Source organism: Medicago truncatula, chromosome 1 (genome assembly GCF_003473485.1).
Source record: "Medicago truncatula cultivar Jemalong A17 chromosome 1, MtrunA17r5.0-ANR, whole genome shotgun sequence".
NCBI classification, from domain to species: Eukaryota; Viridiplantae; Streptophyta; class Magnoliopsida; order Fabales; family Fabaceae; genus Medicago; species Medicago truncatula.
In genome coordinates this window covers 16344345-16368270 of record NC_053042.1, presented here as the reverse complement: position 1 = coordinate 16368270, position 23926 = coordinate 16344345, and the positions used below count along the sequence as shown (strand labels likewise).

The 23926-nt window shown below is 33.3% G+C and overlaps 3 protein-coding genes across 5 annotated transcripts; all 3 read right to left on the bottom strand.

The window, feature by feature from the left end:
• Positions 1-773: 773 nt before the first annotated feature.
• Positions 774-1907, bottom strand: LOC25485779 (F-box/kelch-repeat protein At3g23880). Its single transcript, XM_013611639.1, has one exon. The coding sequence runs from the start codon at positions 1905-1907 to the stop codon at positions 774-776; it is 1134 nt and encodes a 377-aa protein (XP_013467093.1).
• Positions 1908-3174: 1267 nt separating this feature from the next.
• LOC25485778 (probable methyltransferase PMT8) lies at positions 3175-9127 on the bottom strand. Of its 3 annotated transcripts, none has more exons than XM_024772741.2 (8): positions 8892-9127; positions 7534-8036; positions 6843-7007; positions 6568-6750; positions 5471-6065; positions 5105-5217; positions 4486-4706; positions 3175-3911 (listed from the first exon to the last, which is right to left on the bottom strand). In XM_024772741.2, exons 2-8 carry the CDS (start codon positions 7810-7812, stop codon positions 3587-3589), a joined length of 1881 nt encoding a protein of 626 aa, XP_024628509.2. In that variant the 5' UTR covers positions 7813-8036; positions 8892-9127; the 3' UTR covers positions 3175-3586. The 3 variants fall into 3 exon arrangements, with proteins under 3 accessions (XP_024628509.2, XP_013467092.2, XP_024628546.2); XM_013611638.3 differs by having other exon boundaries at positions 8910-9127; XM_024772778.2 differs by having other exon boundaries at positions 8973-9126.
• A 2196-nt stretch (positions 9128-11323) lies between these two features.
• LOC25485777 (nucleolar protein 14) lies at positions 11324-20547 on the bottom strand. Its single transcript, XM_024772671.2, has 13 exons — positions 20061-20547; positions 18693-18828; positions 18337-18404; positions 18033-18092; positions 17729-17941; positions 17512-17640; positions 16382-17095; positions 15319-15511; positions 15012-15205; positions 13921-14025; positions 12554-12693; positions 11985-12263; positions 11324-11870 (listed from the first exon to the last, which is right to left on the bottom strand). Exons 1-13 carry the CDS (start codon positions 20436-20438, stop codon positions 11606-11608), a joined length of 2874 nt encoding a protein of 957 aa, XP_024628439.2. The 5' UTR covers positions 20439-20547; the 3' UTR covers positions 11324-11605.
• Between the last annotated feature and the right edge of the window lie 3379 nt (positions 20548-23926).

The following is a 23926-nucleotide window of genomic DNA, read 5'->3' as shown; positions in this document are numbered from 1 at the left end:
ATTCAAGTTTTTTTTCTTCTTTTGGGGTAGCATTGGCTACCCCATGACAGTGAAGCCAATCGCCCCTGAATAGACTTAAATCTAGTTTTTGTTCCCCTTACTTCCTCAAAACCGCAATTTTAGTCCCCTTATTTTTAATTGCAATTTTAATTGATCTTTCATTTTCTATGTATGTTTTTTCAGGACTCAATTTAACATCATATTTTTTAAAACTCACAAATGAAGTCTTTCGTTTTCATGTAGGTCATATAATATAGTGTCCTGTCATCAAATTGGATGGTCAAAATTTTAAAAATGGGGGACCAAAATAATTAGAAATAGGAGGACAAAAATTACAATTTATCATAGTATAGTGGATCAAAATTACAGGAATGGATCATCTCCGGTGACTGGAGGGTCCAGTTAAATCCCAACCTTTAAAAAAATTAAATACTTAGAAAATCTAAATGTTAAAAACTTGAAATTATGAGAGATAATAAATTTAAGGGTTAATGGTGCTTTACCCCCCTGTAATATAGGTCATTTTTGGTTTTCCCCCCTGTAAAATATTTTTTTTGATTTACCTCCCTGTAAATTTTTTTTTTTTTGGAATACCTCCCTAATAGGTCATAAAAAAACGAAAAAAGGGGGTAAAAAAATATTTTACAGGGGAGAAAACCAAATATGACCTATATTACAGGGGGGTAAAGCACCATTAACCCTAAATTTAATAGTGCAAGCTTTCAACGATAATAAATTATCACACAAGTAAATCGTTGTAGAGAAACTTACTTTCAACAATATGAAACCAAGCTTTCAACGTAACCCTTGTCATTGAACCAACAAAGTTTATCGATTCTCTGTACTTTGTTATATCTCCAGTTATAAAGAATAGTTTTGCTTTCAAGATTGCTTATCAATACTACTGTATCACTCTTCTCCGAAAGGCATAATGGCATCAACACAAACTTCAAGTCATTAAAGTGATCATATATTTGAAGATTATAATAATTAACTTTAAAGAATTGAGTCCAAGATTCTTCAGCTCCAAATTTCTTCATTTTCCATATAACCATATGTGTTTGTTTGAAGTCATGAGAAAAACAAAGACAATTATTTAACACACTTAGATTTGGTTTAACATATGGAACTTCATTGAAACCTTTAGGAGGTGCCAACTGAGTATGTGTCTCAGTGCCCAAATCAAGTGAAACAATCACAAAATGTTCAATAGAAATATCTTCGCAATCATATCGAGTGAAATGATTGCGAATTGTCAACCAATCAACATTGCCACTAAGATGCACAACATTCATGGCGTAATCACGAGTACCCGTAGGGGAATCTTGAATGTTTCTCCAAACATTCTCTCTCAAACTAAAAACTCTTACCTTTGTTCCACTAGGATCGAAATACACAACCTTATATGTGTCAGTTGAATTGTCATAACCAAATGTCAAATTAGTAGGAAAGTTGAAAGGGAAACCTATGTCTCCGTTTTTGTCACAACCATACCCTAATTTTCCTGATATTGTCCTCGTTGCCGGGTTCCAGCAACGAAACCACATCTCTCTATATCCATTGGTGTAAGAATGGCCGAGCAAGCAAAGCAATCCATTGCAAGAACCAACAATATAGACACAATCCTTGTCTTTAAATTGATAATAAGGATCTTTGGGAAGATTAAAAATGATTGGAGGGTTTTCGAGCAAACGAAAAACTGTGAAGGTTAAAGCACAACAATCTGAGGTATATACAAGAGTGAAATCTCTAGTTTGTGAAGATCGATTAAGGTGCAATTTGATGAAGTTGGGATCAGAAATGAGGGAGTTCCATGACTTATGTACACACCTAAATCGTAAGAGAGATTTCACGGGAAGGAACGAAAGAGTGTCAGTGATAAATTCTTCCAAAATAAATGAAATCATTTTGTGTTGACGTCGTTGTCGTGATGGAAATGGAGGGTGATTCATGTGGAAGGAAGTTTTGTTGTTACGTGTACCTTAAGAAAATTGGAGAAGCTTAAGTTTGAACCTTAACAAATATTGAATACACACTTTTTTGTTTCGAGAAAATAAATAAATTATTAGTTCAAAAAATGAGTCAACAAAAATATATGATTCAAAAAGTTATGAGTCAAATAAACTAAATTATGTCCTTAAAAAAACCAAATTATGAGTCAAAATAAAATTATTTGAGTTATAAAATAAATTATGAGTCAAACAGTTACATAAGAGTCAAATAAAATAAATTATGAGCCAAAAATATAAATTATATGAGTCGAATAAAAAAAAGTTATGACTCAAAAAAGGTAATTTATGAGTCAAAATAAATAAATAAGGAAAATGAGTTAAACAAAATAAATTATACTCCCTCCGTCCCATAATATAAGCAAAAAAAACTCATTTTCTTTGTCCCAAAATATAAGCAAAAAAGACAAATTTTTATCTTATTTAATCTTGTTTTTTTAAAAAATCTTTTTTCCAAGAAAAACTTTTGTTTATTCTCATAAAATTAAATGCAAATTACATTCAATTTTCTCTCTCTTTAATTTTTTCCATAACCAATAGCCAATGAAAATTGTTTTTACATCTTCCTATAAAACTTTTTTCAAAGAAAACACAAAAAATTATACTCCAAATTCTTATGTTTTAGTTTTCTTAATAAATGTGATTTTTTTTTTTACTTATAATTTGGGACGGAGGGAGTAGTACTGTTATTTTCCTCATGTCAAAAAAAAAAAGTTATGTTAAAATTGTACAAAGCTTTTTTATTTTAACAAAACTTTTTTTTTTTTTGAAGGAACAAAATTTTTTATTAAAAAATAGAAAAATTTGATTCCTTCCCTAAAAAAATAAAAAAAGATTGATTGAAGATAAGAATATCAAATGAGTTTTATTATTATTATATTTTAAAAATCTAAAGTCGACCACCCAAATTGGTACCGTAGGAAATCAAACCTGAGATCTTGGATAAGAGGGACAAACTCCAAGGTCTCAAGCTAACACCACCAGACCAACCCAAGAGAGTTAATGAGTTTTAATTTATTTTTTTGAAGAAGAGTTTTAATTTATTAATTCTTATAATTTTTGAAATGGATGCATATTAATGACAAAGTCCAATCCAAGCAAAAGAAATGTATGTATATTATATCTTAAGATACATTCTTTAAATGCATAGATACACATATCTTATCTCAATCCAAGCAGAATAAAATCCATGTATAAATATTACATAATAATGATAAATCCTAGCTTTTTCACCACAAAGACAATCTACTATGTGTTGATTATTAAAGTAGCTTACATTATACCAAAATTTAAGGGCAGAATAATGAATATCCAATGGAAACATTAGGCCTAAGGCTTAATAAATAACCTGCATTATGACCATAAGAATGAAAATGAAATGAGAACCAAAAGAAGGAAATTTAACAATGTAAAGAACATTATGTAATGCTACAAAATGTAGTTGTAGCTATACTGCTTCCAGAACTAATGGCCATGTAATGCTGTTAATTCCTTGTAACAGCAGAGAATATATTAAAGAGAAAATGAAAAGAAAAAAAAAATTAAATAAAAATAAACCATGTAGTTGTGATTTTCTCCTATTCTGCTGCATCCCTAAGGCTTTCAGTAGTGAGCCACAATTTCTTCTGGATAACAAAAATAATTTCATTGCCATCTTGGTCAGAGTCAGAACTGGAATCTGCAGTTGCTACTTCTTCCCAATGCAATGCTGTTAGGTACTTCTTAACAAAATCAATCACAGATTGTTTATCCCTGATGATTATGAAACCGGTAGGCCTAACCAAACGGTCCATCTCGAGTATTAAATCTTCTTGACTGCACTCTTTCGCTTGTACGTCAGAAAAGACGGTCCACGCATGGAGTAAATCATATGTTCGGGGGTATGTTGAAAATGCTTCACACCTGTTCAAATATATTCTCCATGCGTCAGAAAAGATGGTCCATCTCGAGTATCAGTGTAACCAATTATCACATTACAATTCAGATTTTGTAAGCTACGGGGTGGAACTACCAACAAAAGGATAAACAAAAGGTTCCAACATCGAAAGTAACCCACCATAACTAATTAGGATCTTTGACCCCCACTAAGTGTCCCAAGGTATCCCCATGGCTTATGCCCTTTGGGCCCACTATGGAACTAATCCTTGAATTTAAAGTGGGACATTAGGTTTTTTCAAACAGGATTTGGCTGCCTCCCAAATTGGCGACTATAGGAATCAAACTCAAATTTTTTTTTCAGTTAGAGTCATGTTAGCAACTCTCCCGACACCATGTTACAAAAATAATATTTAATACTAACTAAACTATAATTAGGATAAAAAAAAATTTAAGGGACTTATCAGAAAAATAATATAGAACAAGGCCTTCATGTACAACGTGGAACTCCACAACTAGAGTAAAAGGGTGAAACATATCAAATTCATAGTGACATATCGAAGATGCAATAAATTAGTTTCAGGAAATCAAGGTTTAATACCAGTCATGAGTAGTCCCTATGAGTCCTCTGTCGAATACAATTCTAAGGGTGCTTGGTCCATAAGGCGGTACAACATTCATCACCCAAACATCTTTGTCTTTAAGAGCAGCTGCAAATGAACCCAGGTTTGCTTTCATATCCATCACGTTCCTCACAGTGTTCGATGAGATTTTTGGACCCATGAGATTCCAGTAATTCTCAACTCTTTTTTGCCAAAGTTCCTGTAACATACAACAAAAGTTAAGCATGTAGTTTATTTATCATGTATCTTCATTATTACTCCATCTATTCCTTTTTAACTTTCGTTTTGTGAAAGAACTGTGTTCCTATTTATTTCTCGTTATCATAGCTCATCACAACTGTAACTATTGTTTTTGTCAATAAATACCCTTAACTATTTATCGCAGCGAGAGAAATAAGTAGAATGAGATAATGAATAGTTAAGGTTATTATAGAAAAAAGACAAACGACTTCATCAAAAGTAACAAAGTTTATTCATTTCCTTGGTATGTGTAAACCTTCAAAATGACAATTTAAAAGAAATGGAGGCAGTATTCAATAATGGAAAAGAAACTTAATTAAAACAGTCACAAAAGGATCAATTACAAATTCCAGTTACCGTGTCCTTTTCGAAGACTTCACTTGAAAGGCCGAGGTCAGCTAATCTAGGAGGAGGACTGGTCAACCTTGAAGGCCATGGAGCTAATTCACTACCCTGTGCTCTGTTGTCATCTGATAAAAAACAGTGTTTAGGTGCTTTGAATACAGTTTACATGCAGAAAAAGCAGTTGTCCAACTTCTACAGACAGCATAAGATGAAAAAACATTGAAGTATTTCAAACAATAACACACCATAGCTACTATTTTGACAACACTTTGTACTAAATAGCGTATGGCGGAACAATAACAATTTGTTCAAATTAGATTGTAGTAAGAAAACTTGAAGGCATAGGAATAAAAAAAAATCATGAGAAAAAGTACTCACGGTCAGAGTAAGGTGTTATGCAAACTTCCATATTCACTCCCCAAACTGCATCTGGGTCCTCATCAGACTGGCAAAGAGGAGGACGAGTACCGGGTTCTCTTTCCATATAGCAATCATTCGTGAGAGGTTTCTGCCAGATGACAGTTTGGTCTCTCTTTGAAGCAATTCTCCAACACATGCGTCCGACAAGAGCACTCATTTCTCTCCATATCCTTAAATCCTCTTCGTCCTGAGCATATGCTTCTGGAGACGAGTATGCAAAATAACCTCCCGGCCTAAGAACACGGTCTAGCTCAAGGAGTAGTATTCCATCTCTTTGAAGCCAATCAATTCGGCAACGAGAACAATGTGCAAGTTCAAAAGATCTACTTGGGTAAGGGAGTCTCTTGGTTCCCAAGACACCAAGATATGCAGGAATTCCTCTTTCTAAAGCAAATTGAATTTGATTTTGATGCACATCATTGGGTGCCAAGGACATTGCAATGATATCAGATGCCAGAAGATACGCCCCAAAACTTGCAACACCACAGCCAACATCAAGAACAGTTCGCAGCCTTCCTTCATTGTTAAGATTATTGTCGGTAAAGTTGAGCATCTGGAAATAACAAATCAAACTAACTATGAGACACCGACTTATCCATGAAATCGAAGCATATATAAATAATAAATCCATCAAACAACCTACATTGTCTACCATGGTACTGAAAAGCCTATTAACTGGAGTAAAAAGTATGAATGTATATGTGTCATCTCTTCTCCATGCATAAAATGAATGAACCGGTGTTGTCAATCATGGATCACGGAAAAAATAGTGGTTTGTTCAAATTCCGTTAAGCAACAGTGCTAGCACCATTATAGATGCTATTTGACAACATTTTGTCCTAAATAGTGTATCACATAACAAGAACGATTTGTTCAAATTCTACTACGTAATAATCCCGCTATTTAACAACATTAGAATGAATATTGCATGACACTAATAGATATTTGCAAAAACACAAAGTTTGATAACACTACAATCAATTGAGAGAGAGATGCAACATTTGTAGGATTTCATTCTGCTGCTTTGCATTGCGGCGGTATGACGTAAGCCTTACATTTGCGATTGCTGCAATGTACTTATCAGCTCCGTGGTGAAAATGAGTCCCTCCTCCAGGGAAAAATATCTTTTCACCTTTCACAACCATCCAGTTCTGGTCGGACTTCTCTTTTGCAAGGTGAGTATGTGGTATATTTACTTTCCATACCTCCTCCCTGCTCTGTGGCCACTTAATAGGGACCTGAAACACCGAAGAAACAACAAAATAAAAATGATATTCGATAGGATATGTTATAGTTTAATATTAACATCTAGTCTCGGCATATGTTTCACCTTGTATCCTGGGGGAGGAGGAATCAAGCAATTGTACCGCCTTTCTGCAGGAGGGCAATGTCTCTCGTAGTGTTCCATCACAGAAAGATCCAGCTTCAGTCTCATTTGATAGATAAGATGTCTGTCTAAACACGGAATCAACTCTGAATGACGGTCATCACAAACCTTCAAAAACAGAAAGCATTTCATATTCCATTAGATTGCAAAGCCAGGCTTAGAATGACGATTACAACCTTGGCGATGCTGTCATCCCTTACTTATGCATGAACATATAAACTTTATTTAATTATGCAATTAAGAATCGGTTGCTCGACATTCATTATGCTCGTGTTTCTCTTATCTGATGAACATGTATTACTTATTAGTAGTAATTCAACAAAGCATGCAGTTACATATATTTATATTTATCAAAATATTGATATATTAAGAATTCTTCTATAAACTGCAATTTACGAAATTAAAACAACTGATATATAGATAAGATTTTAATATTTGCTAATGATATTCAGGGAAACTCTTTAAATTGTGTTCTATAAGAGATAAAATTGATGATAAATAATAATAGACTTTTGACTTTTTGCTACCATTGTTTTGGTGTGGCTCTCAATTAAATTCTCAGCAAATATAATACAAGAGGCATAAGGTGCAGACATAGAATCAAAACAAAGTTCAAGCTAGCACAAAATCTTACAGGGAAACTCTTCGGTACAATATCATCAGCCAACGTATCCCCCTGCACTAAACTCGAAGATTCATCTTGTTGCTTGTTATCTGCATCTTCATCTGCACCCAAATACGATGCCCCGAGTCTTTTCAATGACTTTCCATATTCAGCTGTAGATGAACCACTATTTTGACCACCAAAGATGGATCCTTGGAACACGTATAGAAAACCGAGAAAAAGCGCCACACCACAAACGGAAGCAACTAAACGCTTCTTTTGCGATCCATCAGATCTGCCCCTCGACATTTATATGTTGAAAGTAAGACGAATCGAAATATAATTTTCACTGCTCAGTTATGAAATACAACTGATCACAGCATTGATCTTTGTTTCAATACACATGAAGCACCAAATTCACCATCCAAAACACAACCTGAACTAGCAACCACAATATTTTAAAATTTAATATCACGATCCAGATTCTTCCTAAAGTGTGTAAGATATTGACTCACACCGATACAAAGGCTAACCTGCAAACAAGGGGACAGTAGTCAGCACTCAGAAAAACAATCACATAAATCCTTTAATATTTTGTCCTTTTGAACAAATCATAGCGATAAAAGATAATGGATTCAATTTATATATATCATCTCGTAAAGATTTTTTACATTGTCAATCAATCATAACCATCAGATCTTTAAAGTAACATTTAAAGTTTAATCATAACTACTTCTAAAGTCACAAATACGATTGATTCTGATTTATTGACAGTGTAAAAAAAAAAATCACACCGACAATTCATAAAATTTAAGCACAAAAAGAATTACAATGAATAACATATCCAAATATAAAAACCAACTTAAAACTTTTTACTTTTCTAGTGTAACAAAGTTTGATGATACATTAACGAAAATGCATAGCAAAGCTTGATCAACGGCTCACATAATCAAAGTCAAAGTGTACATTAGTCAATAAAGAAACAAATGTCCAAGTACAACAATTTACATCAATCCAAGAACTACTAAGGTCACTAAAAAATGTGATCTATGCTATTTAATCAAATCCAATGAAAATTCAAAACTCAATCCACAAAATAATAATGAGAGTAACAATCAAACCATCAAGAAAATTGACATTCATTCAATCCACTGAAAATGATGGAATTGGATCCAATGAAAATGATACAAAATCTAATTCTATAAATTGAAATCTGATGATATTAATGATAATAATTAGCCACAAAGATAGTAATAAATAAACTACATTATTAGCATCTAATAAAACAAGTTAGAATCACCAACAATTCAATGAAACAAAATCAAACTGAAAAAACATGAAAATGAAGGTTTTTTCATAAGCACCGACAGAATGAAAATGAAACAGACCCAGATAGTGAAATGTACCAGATCAAAGAAAAGATAGAAACTTTATGAAAAATAAGAATGAAAGAGAAATGAAGAAGTTACTGGGTTGGGATAAAAATGTGTGAAGAGAGAGAAGTGAGATTTGGAGTGTGAAGAAGAAGAGAGAGAAGGTATTATCGGATCTAAGTGTGTGTTTGTTTGTTTATGAAATGCTATTTTGAGAAATGATGAAAAAGAGGAAAGTATGTGTGTGTCATGTTGTCACATTGTTGAGGTTGTTAATTTAAGGTGGTCTTTTTCTTTTGTCCCTACCACCATGCTTTTTTATGTGAAAGTGAGTATAATGAATCTACCTTGTCATAATTTGGTTTTGAAATTTTGATTAATCACATGAAAATTTATTACTATCTTATGTAAGACTCATTTAATCAATAATAAAATGTAAATTTAAGAATCTAGAAGTCGTAGCTCAACTGGCAAAATGCCGAAATTGTTAGGTCGGATGTTATGATCGGGGTTCGAACTCCGGTACCTCCACTTGTGTGTGTGAGTTTTATAATAGTTTTGTCATTTCGTCTATCTACCAAAAAAAATGTAAATTTAAGATAAGTACATTTTGCATTAAATTTGTTGATATAATGATGTGAATTTTCCTTCCAAAATTATTCTTCAATATTAATAGAAGTGATTGGTCTTAACTCTTAAATTCTTTCAATCTAATAAGAAATATTTTGTGAAAAGCTAAAATTGCATACTTCCTGTTAAAAGAAATAAAAACTATTGAGGCCAAGGTAGTAACAAATAAAATTTCATCAACAAAATATGTTCCTTTAATTATTTGATATAGAATTCAATTTTTGATTGATGCATATGAAAAAACACATATGTTGAGAGATGTCAACCTCTTAAATAGATTTTAGTTATTTTAAAAAGATTAGTCTTCGAAAATGAGCGCAGAGGATATCTATGAATGTAACAAAAAAAAAAAAAAGGATACATATATGATTGCTAATAAAAATTATAAAAAAATAAATAAAAAAATCAACCAAGCTATAAATTTTAAAAAAAACAAACAACTTTCATTTAGATTTGTCTCACAATTATCAATGACATATTAAACAACTTTCATTTAGATTTGTCACACAATTATCAGTGACATATTTCACTTTCAATATATAATGTTTTTTAATTTTAAAGAGTTAGCTGCAAAAACTCACACACATTAAATTAAAGAAGATAGGCATTACAGATTCAAACTCACATTATAAATCGTAATATATCAATTGTTCACGTAATTTTTTATCACACAAACGAGATATTTATATATTTTATTTTATTCTCACTCTTTTTTAAGAAACTAAATTAACCTACCAAAAATATTTTAATCTCTTTTTAATTTATGGAAACTAAACTAGTCTACCAAAAATATTTTAATCTCTTTTTAATTTATGTGAAATGTTCAAATAAATGATGATATGGTATAAAAAATAAAAACAGTTTTGCATAGTCATTCAATTAAATAACTTTATAAAAATATTTTAAAACTTAGTATAGATTAGACAACGTCCCACTAGGGTTGGGTTGAGGTTTGGCCTAATAGCACTCATCTTTGTCTAATGTTTTCCACTAGATATTGCTAGTACTGTACTTATTGACTTGTTCACACTATCAGAAATTGCATTACCATTTTGCTGAATACGAAAAAAAAAAAAACACATAAGGTTTGTTAAATGGTGTCACGTGTATACTATACTATATCTTCTCACTGAATAGGAGTGTGTATTGATTTATTTAGATGTCATGTCTTAACAACCAACCATATATATAATACAACCTAGCTACGCCTATGGTGACCTTTCTTAGCTATCAAACAACGGGAGAGATCCAACTAATATATATATATATATATATATTTCTTAATTTTGCTTGATTAATCTTTTATTTAGAATTTTTTATATAAAAACATGGCTAAGCCATTTCACCACTAAAAACATGCGATTTAGTGACAGAAATTAGCAAATGAACTAAAATGAAACCTGGGATAAGACCACGATAAATTCTTCTTCTAAAGTTGTCCAGCAAATTATACTTTCGAAAGCAAATAAAAGAAAGTTCCGCCATGAATGGCAGTGGTGATGATGGAAAGGACTTGACATTGCAGAGAAAAAGATGAAGTGTCGGGAGAAAGAAGAAAATACAAGGAAAGGTTACAGCACATATTTGTTCTTCTCTACGACTATGTCTACTACCAACGGTACACTTGACGGTTACATCATCACCATCCACGACGTTCAATAACGAACGTTGGCATATGAATGAATTTGAGAAATTTTCTACTAAGTAGGAAATTAAATTGAAATATCCACTCTCTAATCAAATTAAGAGCATCCTACAAAGTCGGAGATCCTTTTGGATGCCAACATTTTACTTAGCAGACATATCAACATCCATGCTATTTAGAAACAGACATTCATAGTTGGATGAATTTGAGAAACATTTTACATAGCCGACAACTAAACTGAAATGTTCATTTTTCTCTCAAGGACTAAATTGATAGTCACTTACAAAGTCATGGACCATTTTGTGTTTTACTCAAAATAATATGTGGGGATAGAAAAACCTATGTCCTAGTCTCTTTAACCGACATTAGTATTCAAAAAACGATTGCACAAAATTGATTAATATTACAATAGCAAGAAAAGCCCCGACAAATTTTAACATAAATTCATATCAATTTATCTACTTCTCTTCTTCCCTTTTCCTAGTTGTCCAGATTTGAAAGCATGTTCTTGCTCTTGAAGGAAAGCTTTAGTCCTTCCATACTTCTCAGCTCTTGCTTTCTCCATTAAAGACCTTTCTTTTTCCTTCACATCAAGCAAGAAGTAGTTGTCTTTACGTATTTCACGAGCAGCCCCTTTAGCTTCACGCCTTACCTCTCTCTTCAATTTTTTTCTTTCAGCTCGCACACGGTCTGGATCATAATCTCTACCCTTAACGTAGCTGCATCAAGAGAGAAAAAAAATGTCATTAAGTGCTTAATTCAAGTACCCTATCTGATCTGATTGGCTAAGAAAAATATTACCAAATTGAAACATGGAAAACAGAAGAACTTACTTTTCCTCAAACTTAGGATTCAGTAATTTGATTGGAACTGGCTTTTGTTTCCGCATTTGAAGTGGTCGCCTCAAAGTATGAAGTTCATCCACTTTCAACTTAATCAGCTCAGCCACATCTTTAATTTTATCCCGTAATGCATTTGGCATATTTTTCTGTTCGGCTATCTCAAGTAGTAATCTCAAAATTGGTAAAAATATTTCTGGAAACGAACTCAAGTTATCATAGGCATTGATATATCCTTGTAGGGTTTCGACAGCGGTAACTAATACACTTGCCCTGTAATCGAAAAATCATAATTAGAAAAGATATATGAAACCACAGTATTTGAAAAACATTTCATCGATCAATGCTCTAAAGATAAGCCTCAACATTATATGCATCCATATCAGTTATAAGATCATAGCTATGATAACAAATATAAATGGCAGGCTCTTGATAGTACAACTCAAGATAATACAATACCCCGCTGCTATTTTCTTTGTTAAAATTCAAATACGAAGATTGACTACAAAATATCATGGTGGTAACATTTTTCTTGCAAAAAAAGTGGTAATAAATTGGTTTACCTGAAACTGTCCGTAGTGAAGAATGGAGAGTCTTCAGGCATGTCTATTAACTTAAAGAAATTCAAAGCGCTAATCTTGTCTACTTCCTCATTAATGCGCAATAGTGGCTTGAGATCTTTCAGTTCCATAAGATGATATAACTGACAGAAACAAACAATCTGGTCACTCAACAATATGGTCACTCATTATCCAACCATAACATTCTGGTGCCATCATGAAGTACAGCACCATATGCATGATATTATATATCATCCAGGAACTAGCTAAGGTTACAGAATTACTCGAGCAAACCTTCACACATATCAATCTCAAACACAAGAAAGCGAAGAGTTATTTGTGAACTAAGGTACAGACTACAGGCAAAGAAATATCTTATCTGTATTTTAAGGGAAATGCATAGACAGATTTGCACTTTTCAAAACAACATTAAAGGTAGGATACACTGTTTTTCATCCAAAGAGAGGTTTTTATGAAAAATTCATCACTTCATCCTTTTTTTTAAGGACATCACTCCATCTAATGAAAACACAATTTGTAGGAGTAAAAGTTAATTAGGTTGTATATTTGGAACAGTTTTTTGAATATTACGAGTGAGATCTTGGCTACAGCGAAGTGTAAAAAATCAATATAGAATACACTGGCAAAAGAAAAGTTGAATCAACTTTCAAAGATACATCATTCAAAGTCAATAAGTTTTGTAGAATGAACTTATTATAAAATTCATCATATGACCAGAAGTCCATATCATTAATATTATGTTTATAAAACCAAATTAGTTTGATATTTATCATTTCTTCAAAACCAAATTGCAAAAAAATAACCCTATTTAATATTCTAAAATCTTATCCCATTTAAACCTTGCACACCCTGCCTCTGCTCCCCTTTTTCAGCAATTAGTTTCTCCTTAGCAAAATTTCCATAAGAGACGTAGGTTAAGCAGAGATCAGGTACAAATGAGAATTCAGCAAGCAAATCAAAGAGGATATTTTTGCCACATAAAGATCATGCACCTTTCCTCATTATTTGTTTCCGTAAACAGCATTTTCTTTTTCTACTGGCTATTTTTAATTTTTATAGTACTAGTATAGGTTAGTAGAATATACAAGTAGAATGATTGACATTTCTCACCAAGCAACACCAATTTGTTCGACAACAGTGATTAGCACTAGTGTTGAGGAATTTGATTTTCTATGAAATATCAAAGTGTTATCTCATCCAACTAAGTGTGGAAGACGCTAACACACAAATGAGGAGGTTAGTATACACCATACATAAATAAATACAAACATATGTGCATGCACACAAACAAGAACGTACACACACAAAAATATGATTTGAACTGCAAATGATCAATGACAAAATCATACCTGAGAATTTTCGCATGATATATGTTTACTTTCAGTGGTTGCTAGCAGCAAAGTTTGAATAAATACTATTGGTTCAGGACAGAACTTTCGTGACTCTTTAAATACCTGTGTTTTATATTCATTGCGTGAGCAAGGTATGTAAATGCCATCGATGAAAAACATAGGCCAAAGGCTATATAGTGAACATCTTAGAAAGCAGATTTAATCCCCAATAAAAAAATATCTTAGAAAGCAGAGACCAAAGGCTAAACTCATTAGTAGAAACAAATCAAGCTTATAGATTTACATAAACAATTGGTAGGATGCCACTTTTTCATGGTAGAAATCAGACATGCTTTCATCAGATCCTTATTGGTGAATGGTGAAAACATAAAAAAGGCCAAATACCATATGCAGTCCTTTAAGTTAGATGTTTATAATAAATTAGTCCTTTAAGTTTTTTTGTTGTTACAAATTGGTCCTTTTAAATCATAAAATATCTGCACCATTATCATATTTTCATCAAACCCAGTTAAAAAGTGTGCATGTGGACGTTTAATCTTAAGTTGGTATGTCCAAACTCATCGCTCTCAACACTAGGGTTCATAGGTGTAATATACAGTCTTGATTTGAAACAAAATTGATCAAACACTTGATTTATAATACTATTGATGAAATATTTATATGTAAAATTAGGGTTGAATTCAAAAACTAGAAGAATAAAATGTGCGTAGGTAATCATGTTTAATAAGGAAAGCACATTTAGAACTACCACCTTAATGTTAAATGATCCATAAGCACTATTTAACGAAGTTGGTTGAAAAAATGGGTAATTAATAAGGAAAGCACATTTAGAACTACCACCTTAATGTTAAATGATCCATAAGCACTATTTAACGAAGTTGGTTGAAAAAATGGGTAATAGTGTAAATATTATACGACTTGAAGGACTAATTTGTAACAGAAAAAACTTAAAAGGACCAATTTGTAACAAAAAACTTAAAGGACATTTGTTATAAACGTCGAATTTAAAGGACCGCGGGAGATATTTGGCCTATAAAAAATTTAAAAGTAAAAAACGAGAAAGTAACTTGCCACACAAGGTAACTTACAGAGAGAAGCATAGAACATAAGAAAGAACCAACGGCAATATCACGGCCAGATGTTATTGGGCAACGCATCAGATATTCGCACATCAATAGTATCACAGGAGTCATAACTGGATGTCTAAAATCAGAACATGGAAATACCATGGACCACAATCGCAAGAGACACATCGTCTTTGAAGAAGGCCAACTGCTACTTTCTGTGATAGCAGAAGAATTTTACATCATTTGCTGCTTAAATATCTACCAATTCATAGTTCTTGATAAAAGTTAAGACAGAGACGGAAAGCATTCAAGTTAATTTCATTCTGACCTGCGTTTTTTATACTCTCAACAAATTGCTTTCTAGTGATTTCTATTCTGCGACGAGCACATATTGCAGCGAAGTATGGGATTTCCGTACTCATCTCTATCAATGGTTTCACCAGCATGTTAATCAATTCAACGTTCAATGGTTTCTTATTTGCCAAAACAGCAAAGTACTGCAATAATACTCCATAAAATACCTGCAAAGAGAAGTAGGGTTATTAGTACATTTAATTAGAAGTACAATAATCATGAGCACAAGTTCCTCATAAAATATTTGGGAACAGGATGTAAGAGAGTCGTTCATTAACCAACTAAGCAAAATAGTCTATTAAATCTGAGTATTGCAAACTGGATTGGGCTACAAAGAATGCAAACAACCACAGGCACGTGCTTTCTACATATTTCTTTACACACCATGAACATTTCAAATTAAACCTTGCAATACATCAATGACAACATAACCAACCTCTATTAACTAGGTTATATCAATCTAATGAGTTAGAACTTGTTTTGATTAGTTTTGGGTGCTATATAATGGGATTATTCAGATGTTCTTTATTACAAAATGTTTTCTTGTATTTTATTGGTTGTTAACTAGGGGAGCAGTCTCCTAGAAAAAGAAAAAAAAAAACAGGGGAGCAGCCCCCTGTTAGCTGTGTATCATATCTGTTAACCAATTCTTTTTTCTCTCAATTTCTACAAGTCTTGTAGGGCAGTAGGTATGAAGCAACAGTAATCAGTCTCCTATAGGGAATAATTGTAGCACCAGCAAAATCGTACATAGAATATAGTTTGACTTTGACGAACAAAGTAATCCGCAAACTAGGGTTTCATTCAAAGAACAAAGCATGACACTAGTAAGACCCTACGTTTGCACAGTTGAGCTGAGGGAAGCAATTTTAGAAATTGAAATATCGAATTTTCAATGATTGCCAACATACCACATAAAAGTTTAATATAACAGTTAAAACTCGGGTAAAACAGTCAGTGGATTCAGTAAACATGAATACAAGCACCATGGAGATTTGAATCAAAACAAATAGTTAATATAAAGATAAGTTTCTTACTTGTACTTTCTTTCGATTTTCTGCAGCAAGTGTGATTGGATTGCTTTTCCGAATCCGATTGATGATTAAGATAGTGTCAGAATTTGAACGTTTATCCACTAGTGAACATAATTCTTCAAAGGTCTTCGGAGCTTCAATTATATAAGGAATCTCTAACTCTTTCGACATTTTCCCTCCAACGACTATCTTCTTGGTATCTAAAGAACCATTATTTCCCTTTACACTTTCAACAGAATCATTTCTCTTTGCTTTTTTATGAATACCAACATTCAATCCTTTTACCTTATCAACTTCTTCCGCAGCTCTTTCTTCGTCCTCATCTTCGTCTTCTGAACCAACACTGATATCATCTTCATCTTCTGAACCTGCACTGATATCATCATCATCACTCTGTTCCCAATCTTTCAAAGTAGTATTCTTATCGTTTTCATCAAGATCATCCTCTGATTCTTCATCAGAATCTTCAGACCTTTCCAAATCATCATCATCTTCACCATCATCATCTTCACTAGAAGAACCCTCCTCCTCGTCTCTTCTCTCAAGAATCTCATCAACCCAACCCTTTTTAGTCATAGTTTCTTCATCGACAGAGAAGGAATCACCAAGGTCATCACCAGAGAGAGATCTTGGTTTCTCTTTTGATGGCTTTTCTGATTCTTCATTGTCTTCCTCACTCGAATCTTCAGCAGCGGTCATTCTCTTCTGCCGTTTTTTCTGAAATTATGGATAAAAGTATTAAGTATCTGACTCGTTACAAATAAGTATTTCCACAATTTTACACTCATGTGCAGAGATCCCATTTCCATGACTATCACCAAGAACCACAGGGTTACAAGCCAACAACCTTACAAGTGATGGCATTGCCAAGGCTCACTCATTGTCAACATTAGTACACTATACATATTACATTAAAATATGAACATCAATCCAGCATTAAGCTAGGTAGTTTTGGGTTCATCCCAGTCTATACAGTTTGGCCAGAACAAGTGATCTAAACCATCTTAAAACGAAGCTCGGATATACAACCAAGATTGGAGATCAGTTAATGTTTAAAAAATGTGATAAAATACTAAAAGTAATTTATTAATTGTATAATAACAAACTTATAGCTAAAAGTCATGTTATCATACCTCCAACTCCTCTAGATGTTCTCTTTCCTCCTGATCAATCTCTTCCTTAGTCTTCAGCCTATCTGAAGGGCGAGCACGCATTTCAAATCCCATTTGTCTGACAAGTTGGTCATAATCATCAGGCTTTTCCTGCCATAAAGAGAAAGTTGGAATATAGAATGTTCTTATTAAAAGAAGATATCAGGGCAAGAAGACCCTCGAGGATAAATAATGGTACCTGAACAGAATTATTCATTGTCCGTTTAGCAGACAAGCTATCTTTATCACTTTTTTCATTTGAAATACTACTGTTCACCAGAGCCTTCAAAGCTTTCATCTTGTGTGGTTCAGTCAGAGCCAACAAGGCCTCGGAATGAGCCAGAGAAGTGAAGTCCTTATCTAATTCTTCCAGCAGGTCTTCATCTTTTTCCTTTTCTTTTGCTTTTTCAGCCTGGAAAATATTAGAGTGAAAGAAAAGAAAGTGAACAAGTTGTAGAAGACAAATAAACTAACAGAGCCCTGATTTAAGAAATATCACACACCTTGTAAAACTTGCTTTTTGCAATAACTTCGTTCATCACTTCCTTCTTGGTTTTATGTCTCTGTAGGATAAGTCACCAGTCAGAAACAGCTTCAAAGCATTTTAAATAAAGTGATATTTGTGAAAAGTTTAAAAAGGAATTGATATCAAGACAAGATTCCCTATAGTCACTGAAACAGAAATAACTGGTAGATTACAGAAAGCATCCATGGTTCATAATGCTTCCCTATAGTCACAGTAATAGAAGAAAAAGATATATAAGAAAATAGTAAGGGAGCCATCATTGACAGCATAACAGGCCTCACATTTTCCCCATTGTCAGCAGCTTCCCCTGGACTCTGCATACCATGAGCATTATGACGCCGACCCAAATCTGAAATATCAGCAAAATCAATATTCAACATAACATACGTTACGTCACAAAAATAACACAACAGGCACACTAATAAAACTTCAAGATAGAGCAAAATAGAAGACAGCTAAAACAAACAGTATAAACATGGTATGCAGAGTTCAATAGCTAATTAATCATCCAAGTTAATTATCAAATTATCAGGCATGCAATAGCTAATTAGAGTTCAAAACACCCAAGTTCCAATCAGCAAATACACCATTAACATGTTATACTAGGTAAACAGAAACTAATATGAATTCTATGTACCATCAGTTTCATCATCATCTTCCCCAAGCATCTCATCTTCAAAGTCATCCCTTCCAAGACCATCAATTCCTTCAAACTCGTCATCATCTTCTTCTGACAAGTGATACTTGCTTTTCTTACTCGATTTCACATTCAACTACAATTTCAACAACCATAAAACAATCATTAATTCACAAAATTTTCAAGGACAAGAATTCAAAAATTAAAGACTATTTCAATTCTCTTTTCAGACAGTTTTTAGTTTTCAAAAAATTAAAACTGAAAAATTCTTACTTTCTTGTTTTATACTAATGCCCAATGAGAATCAAGTTTTTGTATTTATTTTCAAACTTCGGTTGCAAAGCAGACAAGTGGGTTTGTGTCGCAAGATAAATTCTCATTGGATTTTGATCGAAAGTGCATCCCCGTTAAACTCAAAACGTTGACAGATAATGCTCGTCATTTTAAAAACTAAAAACAAAAATACAATCAAACAAACCCTTTAGGACCCGTTTGAATTTACTTATTTGAGTTTATATATTGGCATAAACTTTGTGAGACTGTTTAGGAGAACATATAGAAACAACTGATGACATTGTTCATAAGCTAACTTCACCTTATTTCATCTGTTCCCCAAGATATCTCATGAAAACAACTTATAGCTTATACAAAACAATATAACTTCATTTTGACCCTGTTTGGATAAATAGCTTGGTTTGAAGCTTATAGCATAAGTGCTGCACTTATCAATAAGCTATTTCTATTATACAAGATAAAATAAAGTCAATTTGTTTTCATATATGATATAACTGTTTTCATAATTTATCTTGGAGAACTTATTGAAATAAGCTGAAAACATGCTTATGAACATGTCATAAGTTGTTTTCATAAATTCTCTCGCATAGTCTCGCAGCTATTTTTACTAGTAGATAGGCTCAAATAAGCCAATCCAAACAGGCTCTCGGGGTTTGTTTGGCAAGACATATTTTTGAGCTTCTAGCTTATGTCTTATAAAGTTATAAGCTCATTTGACTAAAAAAACTTGTTTTGTAATCATGACACACGAGTTTATAGCTTAACTTTACTAGGTTATTGTGTTTTTTGATAAGCTAATTCAAGTAGCTTATAGCTATTTTCATCTCTTTTACCCTTGTAGCCTTAATTGAAAAAATAGTAAATATTGATTAAATATTTGTATCTATGTCATTTCATATTTATAAGCTAGTTCAACCTAAGCTAACAGCTAAATTTACCAAACACTACAAATTCAATTAGCTAACTTGTCCACTATTCACTGTTTTTTACCAATCAGTCTATTTATCTTTTTCTATATAAATAGCTTATACATAAGCACTTATCATGATAAGCACTTAAGCAATAAGTTGTTACCTGACGTTCCCGCTGCGATCTCAAAATAGCTTTACCAAAATCATCAAGCCCTTCATCATTCTCACCGATTCGTCTATCAATAAACTCCGACGATTTAGTACTCTGCTCATACTCCTTAAGCAACGTCTTCTTCCTCTTCTCAACAGCAAGAGAACGAGCCAACCCCATTCGTTTGGTATCTCCTTTACGCTTCTGACCCATTACTTCGAATTTCCTACGTGACCAGATTGACTCGAATGGATTGGTGTTCGTTTTTTGAGCTTTTGCTTTCATGGCTACTGCTTCGGGACCCATCTTGTTGTTTTTCTTCTTCTTGCTGGTGCTCTTGTTGGAGGTGTTGGTTCCGTTGGCGATGCTGCGTTTTGATGATTTCGCCATTGTTGGGTTTGGTTTTGAGCGGCAGAGGGTGGTGGACAGGATGTTGCGGCGGGTGAAGAAGTGCACGACCTAGAGAAGAAAGAATTTGGGTTTTTCTCAACAAAAGATAAAAAAAAAATTGGCGAAAAATAGAGAATTTAAAAAATAAAAAATAAAAAATTATTTCAAACAAATAAGGAGTTTTATTTTGAGTTTTTCTATTTACACCCCATGTTTTTCTGGTTACACCCAAATTTTCTTAAAATTTTTTTATAATACCAAAATTGCCCTTTTATATAAATTTTCTTAAAACCCTAATTTTATTCATTGTCAGTGAGTTTCACCCTCTTTCACCCCACAAAGCGATCGATCAAACAATTTGATGTTCAATATCAATCTCCATGAAAATTAAAGAGTGAATCAAATTTTTTTTCATCTATACTCAATTGGATATAAGTAAGTGAATTTCTTCTTCTATTTGCTAGTTTCAATTTTTTTTCCTTCAACTGCACTGAGCACTGTACGATTACGGTTTTAATTTACATTGACAAGGTTAACTTAAATTCAGTTTAAGTAGGTTCATGTAAACTAAGTTTACATGAACCTACTTAAACTGAGTTTACATGAACCTACTTAAATTGAGTTAACATGAACCTACTTAAACTAAGTTTACATGAACATACTTAAACTGAGTTTACATGAACCTACTTAAACTGAGTTTACAAAATCGCAGAACTGTGAATCGCAAAACAAGGAAAACACAAAATCAGAACTGAGAACCCATAACAAGAAAAACACAATCGATTGAAGAACAACACTTGCTAACCTGATTTGCTTCGAATTTTCTTTGAAATCATGAATGGACGTGAGAAAGTATGGTTTTTAAAATCTTCGCAGAACACAATCGATCGATTGGAGAATTATGGTTTTGGAAGAAGGGTTTTGGGGTGTAACCAAAAAAGAAGGAATAGGCTTTTTGAAAATCAAATTTTATGAAAGGATAATCTTGTCATTTTGGGGTGCAACCATGATTAACTAGGGTGCAAGTAGAAAAACTCTTTTATTTTTTACAAAATGGAAATGTTAAAAATTAATATAGAATTTTTTTTTGAAAAATGGTGAAAAGTGGAATGTTTAACTTTATAAAAGAAAAAAAATTGTTGTTTTTAATAAAATATTTCTTTTTTTACTTCCTTAAGTAATGCTTAGGGCACTAGTTAACATGACCATTTACAAAAATAAATAATATTTATTCATTCAAGATGACACAATGCATCAATACCTCAAGATTGCTAAAATAAAAAGGATAAACTTGTAAACAAACTCGCATCATCCTCGTTAATAGCATGAAAAAATATAATTATATTATAGTATGTCTCTATATCTCCAAACATAGGTGCAAGAGGCCTAAAGCCTTAATCATCCACTATACATATTGTTTATTAAGCCTCAAACCCTAATCATCCACTATAAATATTGTCTATTAAGCCTCAGTTAGGTATGTTCACTATTCTCAATAGAATACATATCATATCACACTCGTGAGTGTTGGAGTATGCGTATGTACACCACCACCATTCAACATAGAAGAAGGCAGAAATTGAGGGAGGTGTCCTCTACAAAGGTCATTCAATGTCATCAACCCAAGGATCGAAGGTCCGAAAAGATCAATGGCGACTCCACTGGGGAACCAACCTTATAACAATTCTTTTTAAAGAGATCTCATGGTTAACACATGCCTCTTATTAACAACTGCTTGCAACAACTATCTCCCGCAATTTGACCTAAAGGACGACACTACAACCTCCTCATCACCCCTCCTAATCAGGGGAACGCTGACAACACGACGATGCTCCAGCAATGTCATATTATCTCGTTCAATTTTGGGGCCTCCATATTCCCTCGACCAGACTGCCGCCCAACAAACATCACGTTCCCACCACTCCATCAAGTTTTCACAAACACAACTCTCAATATGACAACCTATGCAATGAACCTTATCCTCCTCCAAACAGCCCAGCTAACTCCCATCGTTCTGGTTCATAATGGGGAAAGTGAAACTAACAAGTTACTTCACAACGTGTTTGTAGCTTTTCATAACCAATCTGAGTTGATCGCAACTCAAGGCCAACGCTTGGCTCACGTTGAAAATGGTGAAACCTTAAATCCTTCATCACGAAACTTCAGTGACGGAAGAATCATCCCAAATATTCTTCTAGTGATAGGAAACTCTGCCATATCTTCCCCGGTCAGCTCAACCATTCATACCTCAAATCGACAATACGATAGGAACCAACGCTCTAGAATGTCACAAACAAGATTAAAAAAAGGACGGACCACCACGACAGAAAGGGACATGGGTCCATAAGTGACTGCGGGTCCAAATCGCCTTTGGAGTATCGAGAAAGGTGCATAAGAATAAACTCACATCATCACCACCGCCACTGTTCCAATTCGTTGGAACCCAATGATTACGAGGAGGATTTGTTGCAAAGAATATATTTCTTAAGAAGGATCAACGACTACTCCATTCCACGGGATCTTCGAACTCATTGGCCCTCCAGTCCTGTACGACAACTTTGGACCCAAATGACCACCTTGAGACAAGGGACACCCTACTTTCATTTAGGGGAGCCCAAGGTCTACTAAAAATGAAAGTTATTTGTGTTAACTAACGACGAATTTGAAACTGCGCCAAATTGTTCCAAGCAGTAAGCTATCATCTTCACATGGATTTTCGTTTCCAACTAGGTAATTTACTAAACTTATGAATTAAAACAGTAACTCAGGGGGATTTTGCAAGTTATGTTGATTGCAGAAAGCGGGTTGATTTGATTGCAGAAAAAAAAGGGTTTAATTCAGAGTTATAGCGGCGATTATTATTTTTTTGAATCCCCTCTACCTCTTTGTTCGATTAATGCAAATATATCTATCAGTTATGAACCAAGGATTATATAAAAGTGGTTAACTTCGTGGGACATAATCCCTCCACATGTCATGTTTCTCCTCATCACCCTAAAAGCCATACATGCAATATGGTAAAAGGCTGTCACTTCTCTAAGTTTTCGTACACATTGGTAATGTTATTAAAGTAAGGACTTACACAATCACAGATAATTGAAACAAGACAAATATTAAAATTCCTAAATTGTTATCTAAAGGTAAAACATTACACATGAATCTTATAACCTTACCACATGCCCTAGATATCCTTAATAAATTGAAGATATTAGAATAAAATTCATATGTAACAATTTTGATTAAAGCAAGACTCCAATCTTACCTAGTATAAGTTCAATCCACGAGCTAGGTATGTCACCCCCTAATGCAAGAAAGCATTAATGCGTGAAATATATGAACATTTAATATAACTCAAATCATAACTGAATAAACTACATGTGTTAAATAGAGGTTCATCTTAGAAACCTAATAAAAAGGCGTTTAGTTACTCATGGTAACAAAATGCATAATCAGAAAGAAATAAAACACAGAACAAAAGTGGAGGAGGT

Excerpts from the sequence above, each read along its gene's own strand:
- LOC25485779 (XM_013611639.1), bottom strand. The coding sequence starts at position 1,907 with ATGATTTCATTTATTTTGGAAGAATTTATCACTGACACTCTTTCGTTC.
- LOC25485778 (XM_024772741.2), bottom strand. The coding sequence starts at position 7,812 with ATGTCGAGGGGCAGATCTGATGGATCGCAAAAGAAGCGTTTAGTTGCT. Across the intron at positions 6,066-6,567 it reads ACATTGCAGCAATCGCAAAT|ATGCTCAACTTTACCGACAA; the intron begins GTAAGGCTTACG and ends TGTTATTTCCAG. Across the intron at positions 5,218-5,470 it reads CATAACACCTTACTCTGACC|ATGACAACAGAGCACAGGGT; the intron begins GTGAGTACTTTT and ends GTTTTTTATCAG.
- LOC25485777 (XM_024772671.2), bottom strand. The coding sequence starts at position 20,438 with ATGGCGAAATCATCAAAACGCAGCATCGCCAACGGAACCAACACCTCC. Across the intron at positions 17,096-17,511 it reads AACATCTAGAGGAGTTGGAG|AAAAAACGGCAGAAGAGAAT; the intron begins GTATGATAACAT and ends CCATAATTTCAG. Across the intron at positions 15,206-15,318 it reads TGAGAGTATAAAAAACGCAG|AAAGTAGCAGTTGGCCTTCT; the intron begins GTCAGAATGAAA and ends CTGCTATCACAG.